General features: G+C 34.2%; 1 protein-coding gene across 12 annotated transcripts in view; it reads right to left on the reverse strand.

The window, feature by feature from the left end:
- LOC140151170 (5'-AMP-activated protein kinase subunit gamma-1-like) overlaps positions 1-25970 on the reverse strand; it is a 123687-nt gene that overhangs the window by 39384 nt on the left and 58333 nt on the right. For 9 of the 12 annotated variants that reach the window (XM_072173404.1, XM_072173403.1, XM_072173397.1 and 6 more), the window contains 2 exons: positions 20924-21069; positions 6235-6288 (listed from right to left, as the gene is read on the reverse strand). In XM_072173404.1, the coding sequence (XP_072029505.1) occupies positions 6235-6288; positions 20924-21069 (200 nt within the window). The remainder of the gene's footprint in view (positions 1-6234; positions 6289-20923; positions 21070-25970) is intronic. The other 3 variants (XM_072173401.1, XM_072173402.1, XM_072173399.1) reach the window with 1 other exon arrangement.

Consider the following 25970-nt stretch of genomic DNA (forward strand, 5'->3'; position numbering starts at 1 on the left):
ATTTAGCGTTCATTCATCACCATTCACATTATGTGCATAGTCGTGGAGTGGACTTTTCGCTGCTCATAAAAATCGCTCAAAAATCATCATTTTAAATATTTATTTGGACAAAAGCTGATGCATAGAATAAGTTTAGCAATCACAGATGACATACATCAGTGATGCAGGTTTCTAAAGTGAGTATTTTACCAGATATACTAATGCAAACTTGCCAAAATAAAACCCTGGAGGCACCCTACGGGAGTACCTACAACTTGAGAACAAGTCCTCAAACATTCAAAATTTGTAGTTACTACAACTACATGTTGATACGACTTTTCTTTGCAAAGTTACATCAATTTATCAATCGCTGAAAACAATATAAAACAAAAGACTAGAATAAATCAAATCTGACCAAATCATTATTTTTTCACAACTCTTACAATGCATCCTGAAACATCACATGAAAATATGCTTTATAATCAGTTTGGAATTCCACATGCAAATACCATATTTCCAGAAATGTCACAACCATTTGAATTCAATGCTGAAATGACTTTTCTGTGATTTCCTGCATTTACCCCCACTTTAATGCTAAAGCCTAAAAGTGGACAGAAAATCAGAAATGGGGTGCATCTCAAGTCCACAATTCAGGTCTACAAAATGTATTACAAGCTGGTTTAAGTAACAGAAATAAATAATAAACAAATAAATAAATTTCAGTATTTATATAGCAAAATCTATTTATTTATTATTTATTTCTGTTACTTAAACCAGCTTTTTTTTCCTGACTTTTTTCCTGACTCCTCCATGTCAATTACACCTAGAAAAGTTGCTTTTGTCTCCGAAAGGCATCGGTCATTGGCGCCATTATTTGTGATTCCTTTTTTTTCAATGACGGCACCAACCGAAATGTCAATCAATGTAAAGAACAGAACTCTAGCTACACCCCCTGGACACCATGTGTTTTGTGACACTCAAAAGTTCAATAGAGCACCCTTGCATAAACATCATATGTACCATTTATTCCAATGTGTGTTTAGTAAAGTATATGACTGCCATTATACATGGCCAATTCTCTTTTTTTTTTGTTCTTCTTGAATTGCAATTGGGACAATCTTGGTGTGAAAAGCTGCAAGGAATGGTTTTCATTTAAAGGGGTCTCCGGCAATAACACCATTATGCCTTATATGTAAGAAAAATAATTATCAAGCACGAATCAAGTGGTTTTGTTTAAAACAAACTCATAGTGACCATAAAAACGAATAAAAACATCCGTTTCTCAACACACGATATTCAAAATACCCGGGCGCCGAAATTGTCGAGTGCAATGACGTCTCAGTAATACAATGAAGGCTGATGACAATTGAGCTCAAATAACAATTACATCATTGTACTTAGACAATTTCGGCGCTGGAATTTTTGAATATCGCGTGTTGAGGGCAGGCTGTTTTTATTCATTTTTATGGTCAATATGAGTTTGTTTTAAATAAAACCATGTGATTTGTGCTTGATAATTATTTTTCTAACTTATAAGGCATAATGTTATGATTGCCGGAGACTCCCTTTAACAATGTCAAATTTAAAATCACTTTTACTCGCAAAATTACTTTTAAATCAATATAAATTTCACTCAAGTGTGTAGCTTCATTTTCTTCCCCTATCTGTAAGTAGTTAAGTATTCCCAGCTGTATCATAGACAGATATAAAGGTAATATTATATCCTGAAACATAAACAGCTTGGGCACTATGGGACTAATATGGTAAGTATATACTCCTATCCTCGTCACACATGTGATGCTAGTTTATATTAGATCAGTACCAATTTCTTAACTAGATTAGGTAAATTTTCTTAATGCAGACACACAGGGGACTCAGTCATATCTTGTGCTATTAATTAACTTTTTTTAACTACATTTGCGCTTCTGAATATTTCACCATAACGAAAAGAGTTGGATTTTTAAATCAGGAAGGAGGATACAGGATAATGCCAGTAGATAATTTGTGCCTATTTATTAATTTGTGTATCTAATTAACTTAATGAGCATTTAGTGTACCAGTTCTCCTAGTGTGCAGCCCACGCTAGAAAAGTGAAAAAGCATGGATTGGAAATAATAATTGGGAAATAATAAGTGTAGTCCTCTGTAAATAAGTGTTACTATATTTATAATAACATTAAATCAGACAAATCTGTTAAGCAGGAGGAACATTTTTCTGTATTTTTTTTATTTATTTATATTTTTTTATATTTTATTCATTTGGCAACAAACATCAAAAGTAGAAAATAACATAAAGGAGCTGCCAGGGAGCACTGAAAAGCACAGGAAAGCACTGTCACCAAAAGGCGCAGTGCCCCCAACCTCAAAATAAGTTTACACATACGTTATATACAATTTGGGGAACACAAGAGACAAGAAAAAATGGCTACAGTGATGGAAAAAAAAGCAGTGTATTTACCACTGATTGTATGGTTTTATTTGATAAAGTTGGTGACTATTATTACTACTGCAAATAAAGTTCATGATAACAAAGAAAAGAATAATGATTATTTAGATGTTGGAAGTTCATTTGTGATTTTATTTTGTGTTGAGTACAAGACCATTGGAAGTGGCACTTTCTATAGTCTTGCACTCAACAAGACCATCATGGGCTTGCACTCAACAACAAATCAAATCTAAAATCTGAGTGCAGCAAAAATTAAGAATCTGAAATCTGAGTGCAAGACTATCATATGTGCCACTTACAATCTGATCTTACACTCAACAAAAATGAAAACAAATCTAAAATGCACTCACCATATCTTACTTGATTAATTTAATATTAATTATTCAAATTTAGCACATGACATCAATTTTAAATTGTGAGTTTTCAAATATATTTTCGCCAAAAATGTCACTTACAATTAGTGTCTGATCGATCAGGTCCTTATCTGAATCGGCCGATTGACCGATCAATTCCCTCTTTGATCTGCCGATTCGATCACCGATCACCGATTACCAATTCCCCAATTGTAAACAATGGCTGCCATTGCCGTGAGTAAATTTAACCCGTATGTTGAAAGGGTACTTGTACATGAACTATACGCAAAGTATTACCATAATTATGTATGCTTTGAGCACAAAAAACACACTCCCATATTCATTTAAAATACTTAATTTGACCATGATTATTCTCAGTTCAATTTACCTTTCCCCCTGATGTCCGAGTCCGTCAAATCATTCGATCGCCCCATTTTAATATTGTGTTTATGTTCAAGTCAGTGCGAGTTTTGCACGCTGCCCATTGCTCTCTCCAATCTGACATGCACATGTTTAACCCGGAAGTAAGAACTACAATTGTACATGTTCATCTGTTAGCCGTACGGTGTACGTACAATCGTACATGTAGATGCGGGGAATTACCGTACATGATTATCAGCTGCGTGCCTGAATCACGGTATGATTATAGGTTTATCGCCTACAAAGCTTGTTCTTTTGCTAAATTTCGCTTGATTTAACTAGTCTAATTCGAAGAAATATACCAATAAATGAATACTTGTTAAGCTTCAACAATTACTTTCATGATATTGGGTGATCAGTGCATTACATCGGCGGATGAAGGAAAAATCGGCCGATGCAGATCACTACCGATAAGCTAATAATCGGTCCGATTCGGAAGCTACCGATCTGATCGGTCAGTCTCTACTTACAATGGTTTTGCACTCTGTGTAATGTATTTACAAATTCCATTCACTTTTGGAACCTATAATAAGTGTCTTAAATTCTAACCTGCTGGAATTGTGCCATTTTATGACCACACATTTGCATAAAATCCAATTCAAAGCTACCAATAATCAAATTACAAATCTGTTCACAATTGTGACCAATTATGTAGGTTTTTGGTCCAAATTTAGAGGTGGGATTTAATATAGTCTTGTTGTACTCTCTAGAGTGATTTTCACTTAGTAATTTAAATTGATCATGTGCTAAAAATGCTATTTTGTGCATTGCTTAATATCAATAACAGGTGGAATGTGGTTTAGCAGATATCAATAATGAGCAAATTGGTTTTGAAGGATTTCATTTTTGTTGTCTTTATATATCTATGAGAGTGTTCACAACATACCTGTGCTAAACACAAAATAATAAAAACTGATATAAATGTGAAAAAAACACAATTAGAACACTGATATGAGATACAGATATAATAATATATTAGATGCTTAGTTCAAATTATTAACAGTGCTTTAACCAGAGATGCCACTTGGTACATAATATATGTCCAAAGTTCCTGAAATGCTTGAGAAAATTTGGAATTTTTTTCCCTGTGCTGTTGCAGTGAGACTAATCTGATCAAAATTTCCTGAAAAGTGGCATATTTGTTTAATCTAGAAGCCATATTGTACAATTTCCATCAAATTTACATTTTGTTATTAATACTACACTCAAAATGTTGAAATAATATTAGTAATAACTGTCAGGGCATGTTTCTGTTCAATTTAAGCCGAAATAACAAGGGAAGTGGAATAACCCCCACTGGCTATTTTGGCCACTAACATGGAGTTCTATGGGGGGACTTAATGTGTGGATTATGACATTATGTCAAAATTGCTCCATTGATATATAAACACAGCAAATTTGGCGGATTCCATTAACTTGGCACATATATGAATAAACATAACTCTAATTTCATTTTATCAGATCGTACATTATGGCTTATACCAACTAACAATATACACAAATATACGAAGAAAGCATAAAATAATGTCCTATAAATATATAGAATAGATAGTTTAAAAGATGATACAAATGAAAATGTAAGTTGGTTATTAGTCACAACTTCTACAAGATACACAATAATTATTTTGTGATTGGAAACATAAAATGATGTACAGTTAGATGCAGTATTGTATGTTGGAAAATGTGAGAATGCAAATACTTCCTATGTTTTACAGCCAATAGTACATTTTTTACACATAAAAAATACTGTACTTTGATATTTTAATGTCTATTCAATTGCTAACAATCACAAGAATTAAAGAGAAAATGCCAACTTTTTGGCTGCATAATTGATGCTGTTTACATAGAGGTAGCACATTCACGGCTAGCTATGACTGCGCATTGTAGAATGTGTATTTAGCCATATGTGACACTGAGTCAGCTCTGACACTGAGTAGAACATGTTATTTGGGCACTTAGGGGTACATGTAATATAATGTTCCCTATGGATCAATAAAAAAACACACATTTGAACAATGTACCGGTTAATGTGATATATAATGAACACATCAGTACGTATAGGGCAGTGACAAGAGAGGATCAATTCAACACATACTAGCATTTTGGGCATACATTGTACATGTATGGGTTTGGTAGGATTACATTAGCTTCACATAAACATACCAAAGGAATGGAGGAGGGGGAAATGGTTACTCCAATCTAGAGTTTCCTAATCTCAGCATACTTCATGATCAGGGAGTCTAGAGGCAATTATAATAACATCAACAGCCATGTGATGAAAGGTTTATGCACTTTCATATGTTCTGGTCCTAAAAGGCATTAAGTATGACAATTTTGAAATGTTGCTCCTTGAACATTTTCACTTGGGCTCTGGTATTATACACATACAAAAAAAAATCCCTTGTGAAAGACAAAACTGAAAACTATCATTCAAGGAAAGACAAAACTGAATGAGTTTCCATGTTTATTTTTCTATTATTTAATCCAAATTGAGCAGAGCACTTATATATATTTCAATTCAGCAATGGGTGTCACAGAATTACAGAACATCTGAATCATGTACTATAAATCTATTACAAAGTAGGGTGTGCATTGTTAATGCAGGATATTTGTATTAACATCTTACAGGGTTCTAAGGTTATTGGAGCCTTATCAGGGACCATAGAGTCACATAACCATTAATATCTTTCCTTGTTTCAAGCTCGTGCAGTTTATTACTATTACATTTATAAAGACTATCACTACAATTTAGGTTTGGGGAAGGATAAGCATGTGTCATCAAATCAATTGTACATATTCAAGTGTATACTTGGTGATATTTGGGTAACATACCCTATAGCTATGAATCAGGTGCACTGTGCTCAATGATACTTTTAAAACAGAAATGTTATGAGGGTTCCCACAATTTTCAATACTTACTTTCTTAAATAGAACAATCTTTGATTTTCAATATGCAATTTTCATACAAGTTGTGGGAGCCCTAAAAGAACGAGATCAAAGGCTGATGCTGTGAAATCAGATAAAATTTATGTCTTACCGTTCTACTTGATTTCCCTTGGAAGAAGAAGGACAAGGATTTGCTGCGAGGGCGCTGTAAAGTTAATCCCAATGAAATGTCAGTTGAATGTATGTTATCTACACCGCTGGTTTCATATACAGGTTAACACAAATTGCATTTACTCTCCTAGTAACACAACATATAACACATAATTTCAGATATGAAATAAAACACTACAAATTTGGAAACAGTTCCTTAAATCTTAACTAAATTAACTTTCACTGCTTTAGTATTTGATTACTAGTGCTAAAAGTTAGACAAATCCCTGCAGCCAAGTCTGACATTTGATCAGTCTCCATGGATACAAATAGACGATGCTTGCCTCTCAGCTTCAATGTGACATTCAATACTAGTATCTGTCCTGACAAGCTCTTAAATATTTATGCCTCGTATGTCCAAAATGTCCAGTCAACAATGATACAGATTGAATATATATAGGCGAGGATCATGGACATCTTTGTCTTGATCTAATGCATATGAGGGTGGAGTGGGTGTGGAGGAGATAGATGCTGGGCAAATTGTCCTTTGCCTACAATACAAGGAAATCAACCATATTATATAGGCCTACATGATTGTTAGCCTTCTTGGGGACCCATATCAAACCTTAATTAAAGCAAATAGTTGTTCATACTTATGTGCCCTCTCTAACCTGAAAGGTATACATATGAAAGAAAGCATCTTTTCTAGATCTGCTGCAGTGTTTATTTCTAGGAATCTCTACAATTCTGTATTGACTGCTATAAACAAACACACACACAACATCCAGCAACTCAAATTCCCATCAACATTCAACAACTATAGAATTATATTAGAGACAAATGCAAGACCCAGATTCACAGCTATAGTCACAACCAAGACTAATATACAGGTCACAATGCCAATCCGTTGGTCCATAAGAATAAAACATCTATTTAAAACTATATTTACTAAAATGCTGTGACCAAATTGAGGCTGACATGAAATTGCAATGTGACCCACATTGCAATCAATGCTTCAAAATTGAACCATGTAAAAACTCAGAGAAACATTTCTCTGAAATTTCATTGGAAAAATCCCAAGGCCTTGGGACACACATTGATTTCCCTTGACAACCTCCAACCTGGCACTGCTTTTTGAATGACTATCTGAAGGACTGTGATCTTTAGGCTTCAGCACTAGCTTTCACTGATAATCATGTAAAGCTTTGTAATATACGGTTCTACGGAACATTGCTAGCTAGGCCAAACAAGCTATCCAGCCAGCCAGCCGGTAAGGCTAGCCTGTAAACTTATACACAATAATATAATCAGACAAGCAAGCAAATCATTTCCCTGCAACACCTATCCTTACGTGAGCCTCACTTTCAAATCTAACCCAAACATTAACCTCAATCCTAAACATGAGTTCATAACCCCAATCCTGACCTTAAATCTAACCCTGTCTGTAACCCTAATTATAACCCTAATCTTAACCTTAACCCTAACTGTAGTCTGTATTTAACCCTAATGTCAAATATTTTGCCTATGCATGAATGTTTTAGGAAATGCATATTGGCATACACATGTAAGTGACTATACACACTAAAACAGCTGCCCAAAATAAAATACAGATGGATGCTTATTCAATTTCCCAATTCAAACAAAACAAACAGCTTATTGATTTTCAGTTGACAGCAATTTCTCGAACTTGCACACCTATACTTATCAATGCTATCTTCAGTAGATAGCAGATATTAGCTTCATGTTGATCTTGAACACAAGCTTTACCAGTTTCTTTCTCACATCATACTCAAATAGGTTAATTAAAAATCTGGCATATGATAGAACATGTTGATTTCATGTTAATAATGAAAAACTGGTAAAGCTCAATTATAATTAAAGATTTAAATGAGAAGAAATTTGCATGATTTGGCTAAAATTGGGATTGGTCATTATACAGTGTTCAATCCATGCAAGTCTACTTCAGATGTGATAATGAAGTATTTTTTAATGATTTGAATTCAGCACATCCTTTCTTCTGTTTTCTATCAAGAAACTCCAGCATGATTTTGCAGTGAGAGTATTTGAATCCCAGACACCACTGACTGGTCCAGTCTTAACACTAAAAATGATGGTCAATCTATTATTTTTCCTAGTTTGTGAGATCAGGTAACAGTTGATTGCAACCTTCAGTTTCAACCACTGCAGCTGTGAACCACTGCAGCTGTCACTAAGAACTGAGTCGCTTCCAAGGTGAATTTTGTACATATCTCTATGGGACTAGCATTTACTATGGTGAAACCACCTTCAGTGTGCATCTTGTACATCAGTTAAAAATGAGAGTAGTCACAACAATATCATGAGCTTATTTCATCTAGGCAAAAATAAATATCATGTTTACACATTGTTGTCTCTTGCTAAAAGTTCATTTATATCTTAAAATTATGTGTCTCTTAAGAAAAAATGAAAAGGTACCTTCTTAATGTCATGTTGTGCCACCAATACAAAAAATGACAAAAGTTACCTTTTGTACAAAAAATCAAGAATGACTTCTAATTGATTAATACTATTTCCCCACAGTGGGGTTTAAAAGATAAAAACTTAACATCAAGTATTTTTTGTGTAAAACTATAAAAGATATCCAATTCTGCTGCTTTACTGTCTACACCTTACATCAAATATATGCACTGTATGTACATACTGAATATGAATACTGCCACACACAATAATTGTGCATTGATATTTGTGACTGCATATGCTTATAAATAGAGGGCTCCAGTGAATAATTATACTATACACTATGTAGGCGGCGAGGGGCATGATAGAGCCGGCAACTTGTGAAACCGCCCGGCCGTATGGCATTTTCCATATGGCTCAAAATAAGCTAAGGTGTCATAAAAGAGTAACACAGAATTATTTGTCCAGCTCTTTTCTTTTGGTCTCCAACCAGGTTTAAATTATAGTATGCACATATATCGTTCATAATACACTAAAAGAAAGATAAGTTATAGACCATTTACTTCACAAATTTAATTTTCTAGCCCTTGCGTACGTTATATTTGGCAGACACAATTTTGATGATTTTCTGCAATCAAATAAAAATTTATAAAGTATTACATAAGGTATTTTGTGGTTATTTAGGTGTAGGACCTACAACAACTGATTGTGGAAAAAATGTGTCTAAATATTACAATAAGGAGGATAAATTGTTATAAATAAAATATGTGTGTCTGTCAAGCCATAACATACGCAAGATGTCTGTCAAATGTAACATACAGAATAATAATTAGGCAAAAACAGTAGTTCAAGATGGGAAATTGAATAAAGATCACATGCAGTTTATAAATCACATGTTTTAAAACACTTTTATAAACTCTAAACTATCATCATAATGTGAACATCAAGTGATTTTTAATTTTTTAAACGTATTGCGTATGTTACTTTTGACAGACACATACAAATCTTATGCGTATGTTACTTGCGTACAAATGTTTGACAGACAACACTTAACAATGGATTGTGTCATCAAAAAGCTTCTCCTCACAAAGTGATAGTGCCACAAAGCTAGGTGGAGCTAAATGCTATGTCATGTAGCATAATTAGCTGTATCACCCTAGTTTAGCAGGAATTACAGCACCGTCTTGCGTATGTTACTATTTGACAGACATTTCAAGAAAAATCTTAAAATTGTTATATGTTCAAAAAAGATGGCAGCCACTTACAAATTGATTATAATATGGAGAAATGAAGTTATTTACAATAGATTTACCCTTTAGTTTATGCTTCAAGTCTTTGTTTATAAAAAAACTGAGGGACTTCAAAATCAATCAAAAGTTTGAAAGACAATAGTAACATACATAAGGCAAACTTTTAAATCCTTTTTGATCTGTTAACTTATAATTCATAATGCCTCTTTCTGTTTTTTTGATTGGTTTACTGCACCATTTTGGGAAACAGGTCACATGAATTTCTATAAGGATCCATAAAAAAAATTAAAAGCTGTTGAAAAAGGCGTCTCTTGGCATGTTACAAATAAAAGTGTAAAAATAGGCATTTTTACAGCTATTTTTATTTTTTTATTATTTAGAGTGAAAGGATTTTACTTAAATTGTGTATGCTATGTCTTTACTACCTAAACTTGCCACTAAACTAGCAAATATTCCATTTCTATAATTATTATTTAAAAAAAAGATGTCAAAATATATGGCTATAATATGACACCTTAGCATATTTTGAGCCATATACTCAGTTTTGTGGGGTTCATTATCGAACCCCAACGGTTTTAGCTTGTATTTATATTATTTATTAACAAAGGCCTATTTGTTTGTGACATTTCAAGCGTTTTAAAATTTCAAAATAATCCCATTCAATTACACGGTTGACGATGGAAATTTACTGAATTTAGAGGATGCACGGCGCATACCACCTGACACTATGCTCACCAAAATGACAGTTTGAGATGCAGGTTTACAATGTTAAGAGATGCGATTTGTTTAAATCAATTTGTATATTAGATTCACAGCTTGAATTTATTTACCAAATACTATATTTTAACTCTTGCCAACACCTACAAGCTTGAATTGGGGGTAATGAACAAGTACAGTAAAAATGAATTACTGGGCATATTTGCAATTGTATATTTGTATTTCTTTACAATGCGTTCCAATATTCATAATTACCAAACGAGAAACGCTGGTAAATTCAACTTAACAGTCTATAATATCGAATTGATTAATTCGAATTAAACAATTCATTGATGTTAGCCCTGGGTAGTAGCCATTACTGCCAGTAGACAGGAAGTCTAGAAAGTTGACCTCAACGCTGTAGGTGGTCTTTCTGTACTTTTGAATGGGACAGCAGTAACCTTGGGCATGTTTTAGACCAACAATTTGGATTTTTCAGATTTTTTTCTAAGTTTGTGAGAGCATAACAAGACTATCCGTCGATGGATTTTTATTTCCGTCCGTAGATATTTTTAAAATTAAGTTTTACATAACATATTAAAAAGGCAGAGACCCCTGATGTATAATAAATTAGCTAGGTAAGTTTTGAGTAACCTTGATGAAAATTATCAAAAAAGTGCCTATTCAATTGTGTGGGTACGGTCCATCACCTGTCACTTGGTAGTCTTGTAACATGTCTAATGGCGCTGCCCATGGCCACTCGATGAATTGTTTAATTCGAATTAATCAATTCGATATTATAGACTGCTTAATGAAGAATAAAAACATTTACTGACCATGCCATACGTTCTGCTGGTCCAATATTATGGAATTCATTGGCTAATTCAACAACAAGGGTCACTTCAGTGAAACATTTCCGAAAAATATATAAACGTGACTTGATTTCAAAATATGTTTAATTCTTGAGCATTGTGTTTCTTGTTTATTTGTTTTGTTTTTATTACTTTTATTGATGGTTACAATTCCTTTTTTAAAGGTGGTGTCTTCCCTGCGGCCTTACTAGCCTTCTGGTCATCCCCTCCATGATTCATTTGTTTGATTTTTTTTTTAAATTTATACTTGCGTGATGTTTTGAATTATGGAAAAATAAAATTATATTGTATCTAGAAACTCACCAAAAGTGCAGGCAAATTACTATTTGTAGAAGACCATAATTATGAGCAAAAATTGTCTACACCTATTTGCCTTGCCTGACATTCAAAATGTTACATATGAATACCAAAAATAAAGAAGGGTCCTTTTTAGAAAATACTAAGCCTCCTACATCACTAAAAACAATAATATTATGAGATAATGCTTATAAAATTACACATTTAATTAACATGCATAAATGGGTGTTGAAAGCAAAACCACCCAAAATAATGGACAATTTAATTATCTTACCGTTCTCTGCAAATAACCAGGGTAGGAAAAGGACAATGAATTGCTGCGCTCTCTGGGCTGAAAATAATCCAATCACACAAACTAATCTAATCACAAATTACTTTAATTAATTTACTAAAACCATTTACATATCGTTATGAATTCGACAGAGTGACGAATCGAGAATTTTGAGCAAATTGAGTTTTTGTATGCTTATGATTATGTTTCAGGTTATCTTTTATTTCCACCAAAGATTAATGGTTAATCTTATTCCCCGACGTAGTTATTGAAATTTTGATTTGGACGAATCGCGCCTAAGTGCGATAAATGAATTCGGCAGAGAAACGAATCGTATACTTAGCTGTACAAATCAGGTTGATCTATAGTATTGTATAGCGGGAAACACAGAATTTTCTATATTAAATATCCTATACTGATATATTTGATACCAACGTATAGCTGTAGGTATCTTCTATCCAGTGATACCAAAATAAGTACAAACATTCCCCACATGATATTGCTGTGGCTTAATAATGTGAGTGCTCCCCCGTGAAATTGGAAAATCCCGGAAAATCATACGCAAAATATAGGCCAATATTATTATTTCTGCTTTAAAATCCTCGAGTTTTTGCTAAATATTACAGGGATAACTATTTATAACATATATAGCAAGTTAAGTCTACATAGCCTTAGGACAATCAGTAATTTTTACACAAAAGCCCCAAATCAAGAATGTGTGCTATGGTTTACACGTAGTTGAATGCGTATTCGACCGCTCTATGCGCAGTGGTAGAGACATTTTGGATACAGCATAAAGCCAATAGCTGTTAAAAGCGCTTTGAGGGCTATATCGATTGTTTCAGAACATTCAAGTATTGTAAATAATTCGTGTACATTCACTTCTATAATATACATTTTAAATGAGTGCTCACGAATGCTCTAAATTTTAGAAGGACCAATGGAATAGTACCAAAATTTTCAAACGCCGTTTACTCAGAACAGCAATTTTGCGTATTCGGCACTCTGCCGTGTTCATAACGATATTATTAAAACTTTTGTGCTCCTTACAAGTCAAATTAAATCAAGGAATAATGCCAAAGTTTTAGGTTTATTTGATTTCTTGCAACATGTACCTTTTTTTTGTATTGATATCTCAATCTTCTTGACACATTTATTGTTACTCTCTCCAAGAATAATAAATTTGAAGCAAAAAGAAAATGTAAAATATTTATATATATATTTACAACTAAAGGCTGTGAATGAAGGAGCCCTTTTTTGATACTTTAACTTGAATGTTAACTATTCATTCAAACCTATTTAAATAATGTTTAAACATTTTCCGTCAAAAAAAGCGTTGCAAGCGTAAATAAAGTAGCAATATTAAAAATAAGTGAAAACAAATAACAAGTAGGCCTATAATGGCAGTTAAGTTATTGTGAAAACATTAATTGTATTGTGTCTTGTTAATTCAGCAAATCCAAAATTTTATAAAATATTTTTTGTATTTTTTGCCCTAAGTAATGATTTTAGGTTCGAAACCATTCTGACTGGAGGTAAAGCTCAAGTTTGGGGAAAATGCGCCAAGCCCCCTCCCCCACCACCACTGTGTTTGTATAAAAAACAAGGTTTTGTTTCACAGTAACCTTTTAATTTAGTTCTAAAAGAATATAGGTCATGAAGTTTGACACTAAATCCATATAAACATGTGAGGTATAAAGTACAGGGTGTCCCAGAATGATTTATACCAGGAAAGTTGAACTTTTTCTAGGTATGAAGGGCATTACTATTGGTAGTATTGTTTTAAATTCTAAAATTAACATATATATTTAACTTTCTTAGAAATTTTAGATTTTAAAAATTGAACGTTTCTAATAGAAGTTACAGGATATTGCGTAATAATGGTGAATTCCAAGTTTTTACAAAACTATCTATTTTGAAAACCTGTAAAATTACTAACCTTTCAGCACAAAGTTATTTGGAAAATCTTATGCAGTATTTGTTGTGTCCTGTTCTTACTTCTACTAAATAGTCGATATCTATTGATTATTTATGATGTTATGAAGCAATCCTTGTATGGAATAAAAGATTTGTTACACTTGAGTGACCTTTAACTATTCTTTCTTTGGCGGCAGTTTTGAATACAATTATTGCGGTGTGTAAGTCATCATTTGAAATGCCGGCAGAGATGGATTTTTCATAAAAGTATAGAGAAGGTTTGTCCTTAGTGTCACAGCATGTATTTATGTCCACAGAATATTTGCAAACCCACAGCTACGTAACAGAGAAGATTAAAAGTTACTACGGAGGATCCTTGAGGAAGTTATATCCTCTGTAATAATGATATTTTTGGGTAAAAATTGTGGTAAACATCACATAAAAAGTATGTTTTTCAACCTAAATATCTGAAGTCATATTGAAATGTTTCACTTAATCAAGAATTATTCAGCATTGTAAGCTCTACATCTGTGCAAATTTTGATGTATTTCCTATAAAAGAATGTGGATTGCTCCAATACATTTCACAGTGCGGCTGGGCGATGGTGATAAAGGATCCATGTTTTATGATGCCTTTGCACTGTAAATTACACATGCAGTTTTCGTCCATTTTCAGTAAGGCCAAAAAAAAAAAAAAATTGTTTGCTTGCCCTCGAATGGATTTTAAAAATTGGGTCGGTCGGTCGGGAAAAGTTTATTTTATTTTATTTTTATTTTTTCCGTTTCCCAGAAACGGACATGGCGAATACCGAATCGGCGAATGCAATTAATGGTTCAAGCATTTCCGTAGCAGCAACATCACGCCATGGTCCAGCATCTGTGCTCGCCACTTGCACCTTAAACAATTGTAGCTCTTCTACATGTAGGCCTACGTTTAATGAAGTGTACAATTCTCCTACATGTAGTGTTTTCTGCTTTTCAAAACTATCATATTAATCAGCGTGTTCGGTCCCTTGCTTCACCTGTACAGCTAGCGCGCTACTCGTGTTGTGTACGTCCGCCATGTTTAAAGTGAAATCATATTTATACCGAGCGATTTGTGCTCTTAATAAAAGCAGCCTCAACAAACATGTTGAAATAAATAGTGCAATGTTACTTCCTAGTCGATACGAACGAATATCATGAATCTAAATATTTATAAACAAGAAATGAATATCTGGTACAACTGTTTTCAAATTTTATCTACTTTTACCATATTTTAACATCTGCTATATTGTATCCATTCTTGCACGATATGCACGGTTATATTTTGCCTGTAAATAAACTCATCCCTAGATGCGCCGGCCGAAATGTGCAGGTGGATAGCAAATTGTATTAGAGCTTAGACGCTGAGGTGGTATACAAAATTGCGGAACCGGACAGTCAGGTACAGCCGGACACGTAAACATGCAGGATATGGTATTTTACAACGTTTCTTTTTAAATCATCGGTTTTCAGACGAAAAATACATGCCATTTTGGGAAAATCGCAAAAAAAACACCTTTTTCAAAAAAAAAAAAGTTTCTACGGTCGGGACTGCCGAGGCGGTCGGTCGGACGAGGGCAAGCAAACAACTTTTTTTTTTTTGCCTAATAGCAATGTCACGTCAAAACGAATCAAGCTATTTCCATGAAAGTCACAGAATAAGCAGGAGACATGTGTGTCATTGTATTGCACTTATTGAAATTAGATACACTGTTGACTATATATTTTTGATATTTTGTTCAAACACGGTATAAATCATTCTGGGACACCCTGTACTACGTGCATTACACACATGTACAACATGTATGTAATGAGAGCATATGCCTAACATTAATTTCAACTGATTTGATGGCATCTACTGCATTTGTTACACTAAGCACCAGATGGCTTCTACTGTATTTGTTCCATTAAGTGCCTAGGGCGTTGCCCAGGGTACTAAGAACGTCATTTTACATGGGTGTTATTTTTTACATTGTTTTCGCACATAAATGTTTAATGTCCAAAAACTAATCATCCATTTTAGTGCAGTGCACCATTATATTTGGCGACTTCAACATGGCCGGTTTACAAACCAACATTGACAATGTGACATTTTTGTTGATCGTTTTTTAGGTGCATTTGGACATGAAAATATATACAAACAAAAAAATCATGGGTGGAAAAAGTAGGAAATTTTAGACTCCCAGACAATTTAAAACCAAATTCCCTTTGTTATTAAAGCTTCATCCTAACCTCATACTGAAGTTCATTGGTGGCCAACACACCTTTTAGAAAGGGTTTAAGAAAACAAATGTTCTTGGGAGGGAAAGTAAATTATATGTTGGACATTTTTTGGGGGAAATAATCATGTATTCCTGACATGTACAGAGTAGGCCTATCTGGGGTAAGCTTAACCAAACCTTTTGTATGGGAAGTTAATAGTATTGCATTTTGCAAGTTGGAAAATTGTGGGTGGGTGCTAATTGTGGCATGGGCGCTTAATGGAACAAATACAATATTTTACTTAATTTTTTTAACAAGAAAGTAAGTACAGAAATATAATGAATAAATTAATGGGGGGGTAGCAGTGCTTAGATCAGTTCAAATGAACTTTAATTGTTAGCCAATGTTTTACACTTCAGCTTAAGTTCTTGAAAATAAATCTGGACATCATTATAATGGCCACAAAATAGGCATCCAGTCATTCCACAAACTTCGGATGTTTTTACACACTGCACTCAAGCTTGTCAGGTCCTTCACTGTATAGATGCTGGCTTTATGTCTCATTATATTGCTATCATTTACCAACGAGATGACCATTTGATACAGTCATTGACCATAGACATAACCAAAGTAACTTACCCTGTTATACAGGTAATGCTTAGAAGGATGAGCAAAAGACTCCATTGATGATGACTACAGGCCACAACACCTTCAAATCACTAAAAACTTGGAAATTTTACTAGCCAAATTTAATAAATATTATTTGGTATTTGTATCAAGTCTTATAGTTAATGTCCACGAATGTTTCCAGTAATGAAGCATTAACATATTATTGGAAAGTTTAACCATCATTTGTAGTACTGGTATCTGATAAAAAAAGTCTTTACATTACAAAGTTTATCTACTACATCTCACAGCTATACTATGTCTCTTCATCGGCAGTGTACTGGACAGCAGCTGGAATTAATTTCAATGCTTATTTATGGATGCTATAATATTGAACATCATCCTACATGTATGACTATCTACTGTAATATACTCCCAAAGAAAATCTTGCAGTGCTGTGAAAGAGACTTGAGACTACCAGACACACAACACGCATATGAAGTATGCTGACATTTAGGTTGTGGAGTATCACGGTAACTCTATAGCAGGAAATTTTAGCAAAGGTTTTATTTCAGGACCCTGAATTTAAAAGTCTGTGAAATTATTGTTGACAGATAGGGTTTGATGTGTAATTGTTTGAAACCACCAATACAAGAAATTGCAAAACTATTTAGAATGGTTTAACTAAAATCATGAAAATTATAAAGTACTGTATTGTGAGTTGAAATTTTGTGATAAAATATTTCACAACACACACTAAGTAACAAAATATAAGTAGTTTGTTTTAAATATAATATTCACAATCTTATAAAATTGACTCTTACAAAAGTGAATCTTGCTTCTGAGTCATAAAGAGTAAGAAATCACCTACATTTTTGTATAGTGATAATATCTCTTCACCCACAATGTTATTCTAAATAACAAGCTCACTCTTATTTTTAGTGTGAATTTTATACGGATTCAATATTAAAATTTGGCAGTTTGCATCTACATATCTTAGAAATGAGCCTTATGCAGATGGAATAACTATATCCATTGCTTACAAATGGTCACATTTCTAATGTACCACTTATATTTCTGTCTACATAAAATCTGAACTATTCGCATAACAAATTTTCAGTTTTATATTTGAATTCACAACATTATTTGTATAACATTTACATTCATCCATAAAACAAAACTCTATTAATTTTTCACATGATATAAATTGGAGGTATTCAAAAGATTTCCACATGAGCTGTTTTATTCATATATTGCCTTTTCAATACAAACTGACTTCTACCAGTTAACACACTGATAAGTAAATTAAAGATTTTATTTGTCACAATCAAAACATTCCTGTACCAATTGTTGCTTCAGTGTGCTTCAGTTCATTACGTTCATGTCAAAAGGAAGGGCAGCAACAAGCTCTCTAACCATCACTCAAATCAACTACAGAATACAGATTGATCAAATAAGAACTGCCATCCAAGAAAACGTTCCCCAAGAGAGGTGGAAGACATGAAATCTCAAATAGAACATAGACATGCAATTACCAGTTAGAAATTTCACTTTCTGCTGGTATTGAACGAATGAAAATCTAAATGAAGCATATTTCCAGATTAAGCATTATGTTTTCCAATATAGAATCATAATAATACAGAATGAGAAACAGAATGGTCCCAGTCAATAATCTACTGCAATATTTAAACCATCAATTCCTTCAGTACCTTCAATTGGAGATTCTGAAATTCGTAATGGAATGGCCCATTCACAACAGAAAAATTTCAGTCAAGAATACATTCTGTTAATTTTACATGAAAAAACAAACCATGCCATAAGGCCGCAAAGTTGATAATATGGAAGTTATATAGGCTCTGTTCACATTAGAAAATTTTCTTCTTTTGATGAACCTCGAACGAAGATTAAAAAATGTTTTTTCTTTATGTGTATGCACTTTTCTTCTTCTTCCTTCGACGGAGATTAAAATTGCTTTGTTCAACGAAGCTAAAAAGGTTGTTTCGACGAAGGAATACTTCGTTCGACAAAGCAAATTTTGTAATGTGTACGCTCGCTTCGTTCGATGAAGGGATGAAGGAAAGTGAGCATGTGACAAGTGACCCTCTTCAGCTTTAATAATAGCCGGGCGTTAATAGCTTCGCTCGAGCTTCGTTAATTTTCATGAAATGTGTATAGTGCAATGTCTTCATTCGATCTTCGTTCAGCTTAATTAGTTAATCAAGATTAACTTATCTTTGTCGAATGAAGAAATTTTCTAATGCGAACAGGGTCATATATATGTCTGCCAAAAAATTTCTCAGCATAATACAAGCTGTAAAATCAAAAGATTTTTCAAAACTGCACCTCCTGCAACAAAAGGAACTTCTTAAGGCGAAAAACAAACAAACCAAACCATGTTCTACGGTACCGCCTTAGATTCATCTTAATTACTGTAACACACCCTGCCAGGAAAAAATAATGATTAGAGAAATGCTTAAATATATTATAATAAAGTTACATGAACCATGAAAATATGGTGTATCAAATGATGACAACAAGGTAGTGTGGTCATAGGTATTTTTCTGGCACCATCCGATGCTGCTGCTGGTGAAAATTGAATAATATTGAAAATAAAATAAAACAAAACAAATGCTTACAAATCCCAAGCATTTCATTTTTTCTTTCTTTTTCACACTTACAAAAATGAGCTTTCTTACACAGTGCAATCAGTGACATTATCAACATATTAATTCAATTGTTTTGTGCCTGCATCTATGTTATGTAGCTAGTGCATCTTGAATGATAGTGCTTTGAGTACACACTAATGATTTGATGCTGTGCACACTGCACAGCTGTGATCTTCACTATAACTGCACTTGACAAAATGATTCTGATAATTAAAGACCTTCTTGAAGTTGAGAACATTGCCAATAAGTTCCATTTGCCTACACCAGGTAAATGAATACAACATGGCCAACAATTCAATGCAAGTTTTGCCACAGTAGCCTTGTGTTAATCTCTAATAATGGTTCACAAAACTACACTTCATACCACACTTCTTATAAGGTATCTTACGACCCAAAATACAGTAAGCCAAAACATTAAGGTACCAGTTATGTTCACCTCCTGTATATCCTAAACAAAGACGGATATGTCATAATTGGAACCAGCAGCTAATAGCTGCATCTTTTAGCTCGAATTTAAGACCTCATTCGTTGAAAATGATCAAGAAATAAAGACACAGCGATCCCAAAACCCAAGGAAGATACCAATTTAAAAGTTGCAGTTTGCTGCGTTAAATGCCCTATTGATTTGTACACAAAGCGTTCTTGAACAAGAGAACTAGCGCTATGCTTCCATTGATTAGCACGTTAAAACTAGCGTTGTGCTTTCATTGATTAGAACACAAAAGTGCAACTTTTGATTTTGTTTCTTCATTAGGTTTTCGATCACCGTTACTTTAATTCTCAACCAATTTCAACAAACAAGGTCTTAAATCAGAGCTAAAGAGTATAGGTATTGGCTGCTTGTTTTAATTTTGACATATTTGTCTTTATTTACGATATACAGGGGTGAACATAACTGGTACCTTAATTCTTTGGCTTACTGTATAGCATGTATTAGAGCTTGCCGAGATTTTGAAAACCAATGAGGAATGCCTTTGTCCCCATGCACCCGACTCAAAGTCAGTCAAAATAAGTTTCAGGTGCTTGAAACTTTCAAAACTTTCTTTAATCCCATAACGAAATATTTTGACCATACCACTTTTTTTCTTAGCGAAACAGTGACGTCAAAGCATTGAGCCAGCTGTTTCGTGCATGCATCTAAGTGATCTTAAAACGTTGAGTGTACACCAGCAATTTGAGAGAACGCTCAGGATATGAAGGTGCACCCAATGATATGCACACTGACGTCACGGTCTCACCCAGTGACGTCATTGAACCAGCTGTTTTGTGGGAACAGGCATGATATTTCGTTGTACAAAGTACCTTCATGATCAACAACAATGGACTCCTCTGTAATACTGCAAATCCACTGGGCATTTTATTGAACTTTTTTAAATTAAACACAAAGAGTTATAAAAACAAACAAACAACCAAACACAGCACTATCACACACACCTGTTCCATTGTATACTTACAGGGTGAGGTTGGTATGGAGCAGTAAATGGTTCATCTGAGAACTGCCTGGAAAGAGCTTTCCTGGCAGGAAGACGACGTTCAGGTTCCTGCTTGTATTCATGAAGACGCAGCTTTTCTAGTCCCAATGTATTTGGAGAGGTACCAGCTAAATATAAAGAGAAGAAAAACCAAAGTGGTGGAGTTGTCAGCATTGTGTTTGCATGGGGAACATCATGAACAGTGACAATAGAGTTGTCAGCATTGTGTTTGCACGGGTGAACATCATGGACAGTGATAATAGAACAAGCAAGTTTTGTGAGTGCACCTAGGTTTCTTCAGCATAGGACACTTGTTTTAAGGACAATGTCCTATTGCATGAAATACCCCTATGATTGAAATGTATATTTTGTACAAGTTTGATGAAAAAAACAAAATGCTAGCTTTTTACAACAAGCCTGGAACTTAAAAACTAGGGTAATAGCACCCGCTATGACCATAGACTTGCATGTAAAGCCTAATGTAAACCCATTTACAAATACACCCACAAATTAAAAACGAGTGTTTAGTTTGATAGAAATTGCATGTTATGTTTTTCAAACATAGAGGTATGCCATGCAACAGTTCACCAATAAAACCTTGTCCTTTAAATTACAAAATTTGGGATTTGAATTATAAAATGTCCGCTTCAAGACTTGAGTTAGCAATGTGGGAACTTGGAAGATGTGTGAGTTTATCATCTAGGATCCACAATGAACCTATCATGAATCTATATTCATGTACAGAATAATCTAGCTGACATGGTAGAATCTTGCTCTATCTCAGCAGCTTATTATTGATATAGTATACAGTGTCGCAAAGGTGTGTGACCCAATTGACAGCCTTGATTGTTTCTCCACTTTACCTAATCAAAACTGAGATTATAATATCAGAAGAAAAATCTTTTTTTCTTTTCTCATTACCATAATTCACCTGAGAAATACTTACTGTGAACAATAAATTGGTAAAAAGTGTACTATTCTATGGGGAACTGTTGTACATGTTGTTATACTTTTTATATCAAAACCACAAGAGCAAATTAACTCAAAATTTGGGAACAAAACACATTTCTATCTCTTACCGTTAAAGGGGTAATCAATAATTTGCTAACCCTGACACAATACATCAAAATTAAAATAGTATCATTTTTGGAATGAGAATAAATCCGGGGAATAAATGTGGTAATTAACCATGCAAATAGTAAATGAAGTAATCTTAAAGACTATATTTGATATTTAACATGAAGAAAGGATCAAAGTATATGTACCAGTACATACTTTATCTCATGCAAGTGAAGCTATCCAATTTGGAAATAGTAGAAACATATGAATGTAGGATACATAGCCATAAATAGCACTTTATTATAGAATATGTTGTTTGATTAAGTATGAGCTACAACTACAAGTGATTAAAGTTTACAATTTTGGATCCAAACATGAGAAATTTTGAGGATTTTCAAGGCTCTCCATCTGTCATCAGCGAGAGTAAGATGGTCACGTAGGAATAATTTCTTGTGCTTGGATTAAAAGTTTTAAACTTTAATCATTCAATATACCAAGACATGACTAAGCTGCAGGTATTGTGATCAAATTCACCTATCTCCAATCCTTTGGTGGATTAGATAAGTAAACTACACGACAAGATTCTTATTGTGGCTGCCTGCTCCGGTAAACTGTTGCGAAGGTACCTGACTGGTACACACAGAGTACATATGCAGTACCATGCACAGGACCTACCAGCAGTGGTACTTCCCTGGTACTGCACAGCCAAGTACATTTGTACCTTGGCGACTGACTAGTGTGCATGTGCAGGCAGCTGCAATAGAAATCTGGTAGTGCAGTTTGCAAAGGACACCTCTCATTGTCTCTTTTTGTTAAAAAGCTTGATATTAACCCATTCATTTACTACTTAAGTATTAATAAACATACATGTTTCAAACTGAAGTACCAAATAGCACTATGGCCAAGGGTGAAAATAAGATGTTTTCTACTAGGAGTAAGTAAGTCCTGGTTCACCTGAATTTTGTCGGGATTAGGACTCGCATTAAAAACAGGACTCACTTTTGATTTAGCAACAGTCAGAATTTAAGCCAAAATGGTCTAATATATATCCAATGGCACAGTTCAATGGTCTACTTTCAACAATAGAAGCTCAAATTCTGCCCTCACATAGCAGAGAAACTCCATTTTTGTTCACAATTTCCTATTTCTTGGGTATCTTAATTTAATATAATATACATGTAGAGACTGTCTGGTGGCGGGCTATGGTTCAGGCCAGAAAGTGTAGCCTGGTGTTGTGAATTTTAATCTCAATGCGCTACAGTAGGCAACTCATGGGCCTGTTCAAACAAGTCCTTTAGCCTGCTTATTTTCACCCTTGACTATGGCCTGTACTTGATAACCTATCACCAAAATGGCATCAACAACTCTTTTTTATTTCATAGCATGCAAATACAGTATACTAAATAATATTAAAAAAACGTGATTGGGTAAGAGTAACTAACAATTAATACCATAATCCAAGATCAGTACTTTTAATCGAGTCAATGTACATGTATTGAAAGGCAGCTAGACCTCTAGCATATAATTTGCAAAGCTTTATCATGTAAGCATGTTAAACAAGAGGGCAGCATTCACATTTCTTTAAACACATCAGGTCTCATTCCCCAATAGACACTACATGCAATTATGCAGAATATATGCATGTACAGGATGGAAGGGTATGAACAATTACTTCCCCAGATTAGATATCAAATATTTGAATTTTTAAGTCATTGCAATTCAGCTTAAAGCAATATTGTAAGATTTCTAAACAAGTTTGATTGAAATGTTTATTCTCAAAACAGTTAGGTTTCACTATTAGACAAATGCCTTCATAACAGGGCCGTAGCAAGGTTGAAAAATGTGGGGCGGCCATCACAAATGTCAGGGCGGCCAAATTACAAATATATGCCCAAATTGAAATAATGATATAAAGAAAAACATAACAAATTTCTCAAAAGTGGGGCGGCCATGGCATCCGCAGCCACCCCACTTGCTACGGCCCTGCTTCATAAAGTGTTAAAAAAAATCATTATTTCATTTCAAACAAAATGACATCCTGCTCAGCAAACAGTATTGCTTTAACCTTGCCTTTAATAAAGTGGTGCTTGGGGTTCTCTAGGACTGGTATATATTATTAGGATGCATGTTTTATTCAATAGAGGTAGTCATTGTGACGTCAACACCGCCATCTTGTGGGTACGGAGTGCCTTGTTGCTAAGATCACCGCGTTGACGCTTGACTGAAGAGGTGCGTCATGCACTGCGACTTCCGCGTAATCGGGGGCATAATGTCTAACGCATGACATGCAGAACGGCAGTACCCACAAGATGGCGGATCCTGCGGAAAAGGCTGACGGCCTCTATAGTATAGCAAATAAATCCTCTACATTACATGTTGTTACCTACATGTATGCAACATAACACTGTCTACCAAGATAAATTAAATGAATTTCATGCCTGTTTTTTTTTTACCTTTGTAACATGCATACACCCACTGCACTACTCATTTCAACCACCACACCAAATTAAAGTGCTTATGTCACACATGTTATTTTTGTCTTGTTGCAGCACAAATTCAATACAAAATTTTGTGGGTGAGCAGGGGTGAACAAAATATTGTTGGCAGACCAAATCCCCATCAGATCAAACCCGGATCAATTCCATCTGACATTAGCTTAAATCAATCTGCATGTATATAGTTGAACATTGAAAATGCTGAAATGTGGACAATTTGCTTTCTTTTGACCTTACTTTCCATTGCAATGTCCTGTGCATATTTTCCCCACTGAATCAGTCAATGAGTTGCTTACGCCCACACATAATTTTTTCCACAATGATGAATATAATTTTTATTCTTTAAATGTGATGTTTTGAACAGATGCTTTTTCTGCAACTTGTTAAATATTTTTAAATATGCAAGCATGAGCAGTGGATTTCTTTTGTAAGATTTTAGAGAGTTAGGGTTAATCAACAATGCAAATATTGCAAATTGACCATTGAAAGACTATTTTATGTACTGAATATATATAAATGGAACCTTTGCGGACATGAAATTTTCTCAACAAAATATTTAGAAATCATATAATTGAATCCTGGCTAATTTTACTTTTCAATTAGAGTACTGGTGCTGGGCACAATCTTTTCAGCAAACACAAAGGATGAGGGAATAGGCTTCATGTGTATTTGTTGTTGCTCTTTTTATAATGAGACTGCCAGCGTTTAAGTGCCGAGCACCAACTGGCATATAGAACCTTGTGTAGGTATGTACATGTATTGCTGAGTAGATGCTCAGTGATATATACCTATCAACCTTGTTTTGATATCATACAAATAAGGCATACAATGGTGTATTAAACCTCGTTCTACATCATGATTTATCTACAAAACTACACTATACCAACACCAAAAGAAAAAACAAATCTGAAACCCAGTTTTGAATAAAAATATACCGCTTGCAAAATAAGAAAACATACTGTATTGGTTTCCAAGAACAGCAATATCTATTTTGTGCAGGGTTGTCAAGTAATAAATGTTTCCCCCACTTCAGATGATTAAAATGGCAAAATGCCCTAGATATATAGGCCTATATTATGAAGCAGAACACATCAGTATCCCTTTTGTCTAAACCAAATCAGATATCCCATTTTTCGCAATTGATATATTTGCATTTCTTTAAATTTGCTTATAATTGCCAAACATGACTGTATTTACTCTAATAAACACCCCTGGGGCGTTGCAATATCTAAAAGGGGGTGTTTATTAGAAGTGAATATGCAAGAAAATAGCAAAATAGGACTTCCGGAATTCGCGAAATACGACTTCAGGTTTGAAATTCAACATGACTGCAACTGTACAGGAAGCACATATTATCGGAAAATACTACCAAATTAGACGCATTTTGAAAGTCACAGGCCATAGTTATGAAAGTCACATGTATCAGTTATCACCCTAATCATTTCTGATAATTCCTTTTAATTTCTCTCATCATT

Source organism: Amphiura filiformis, chromosome 4 (genome assembly GCF_039555335.1).
Source record: "Amphiura filiformis chromosome 4, Afil_fr2py, whole genome shotgun sequence".
In the NCBI taxonomy this organism is placed as follows: Eukaryota; Metazoa; Echinodermata; class Ophiuroidea; order Amphilepidida; family Amphiuridae; genus Amphiura; species Amphiura filiformis.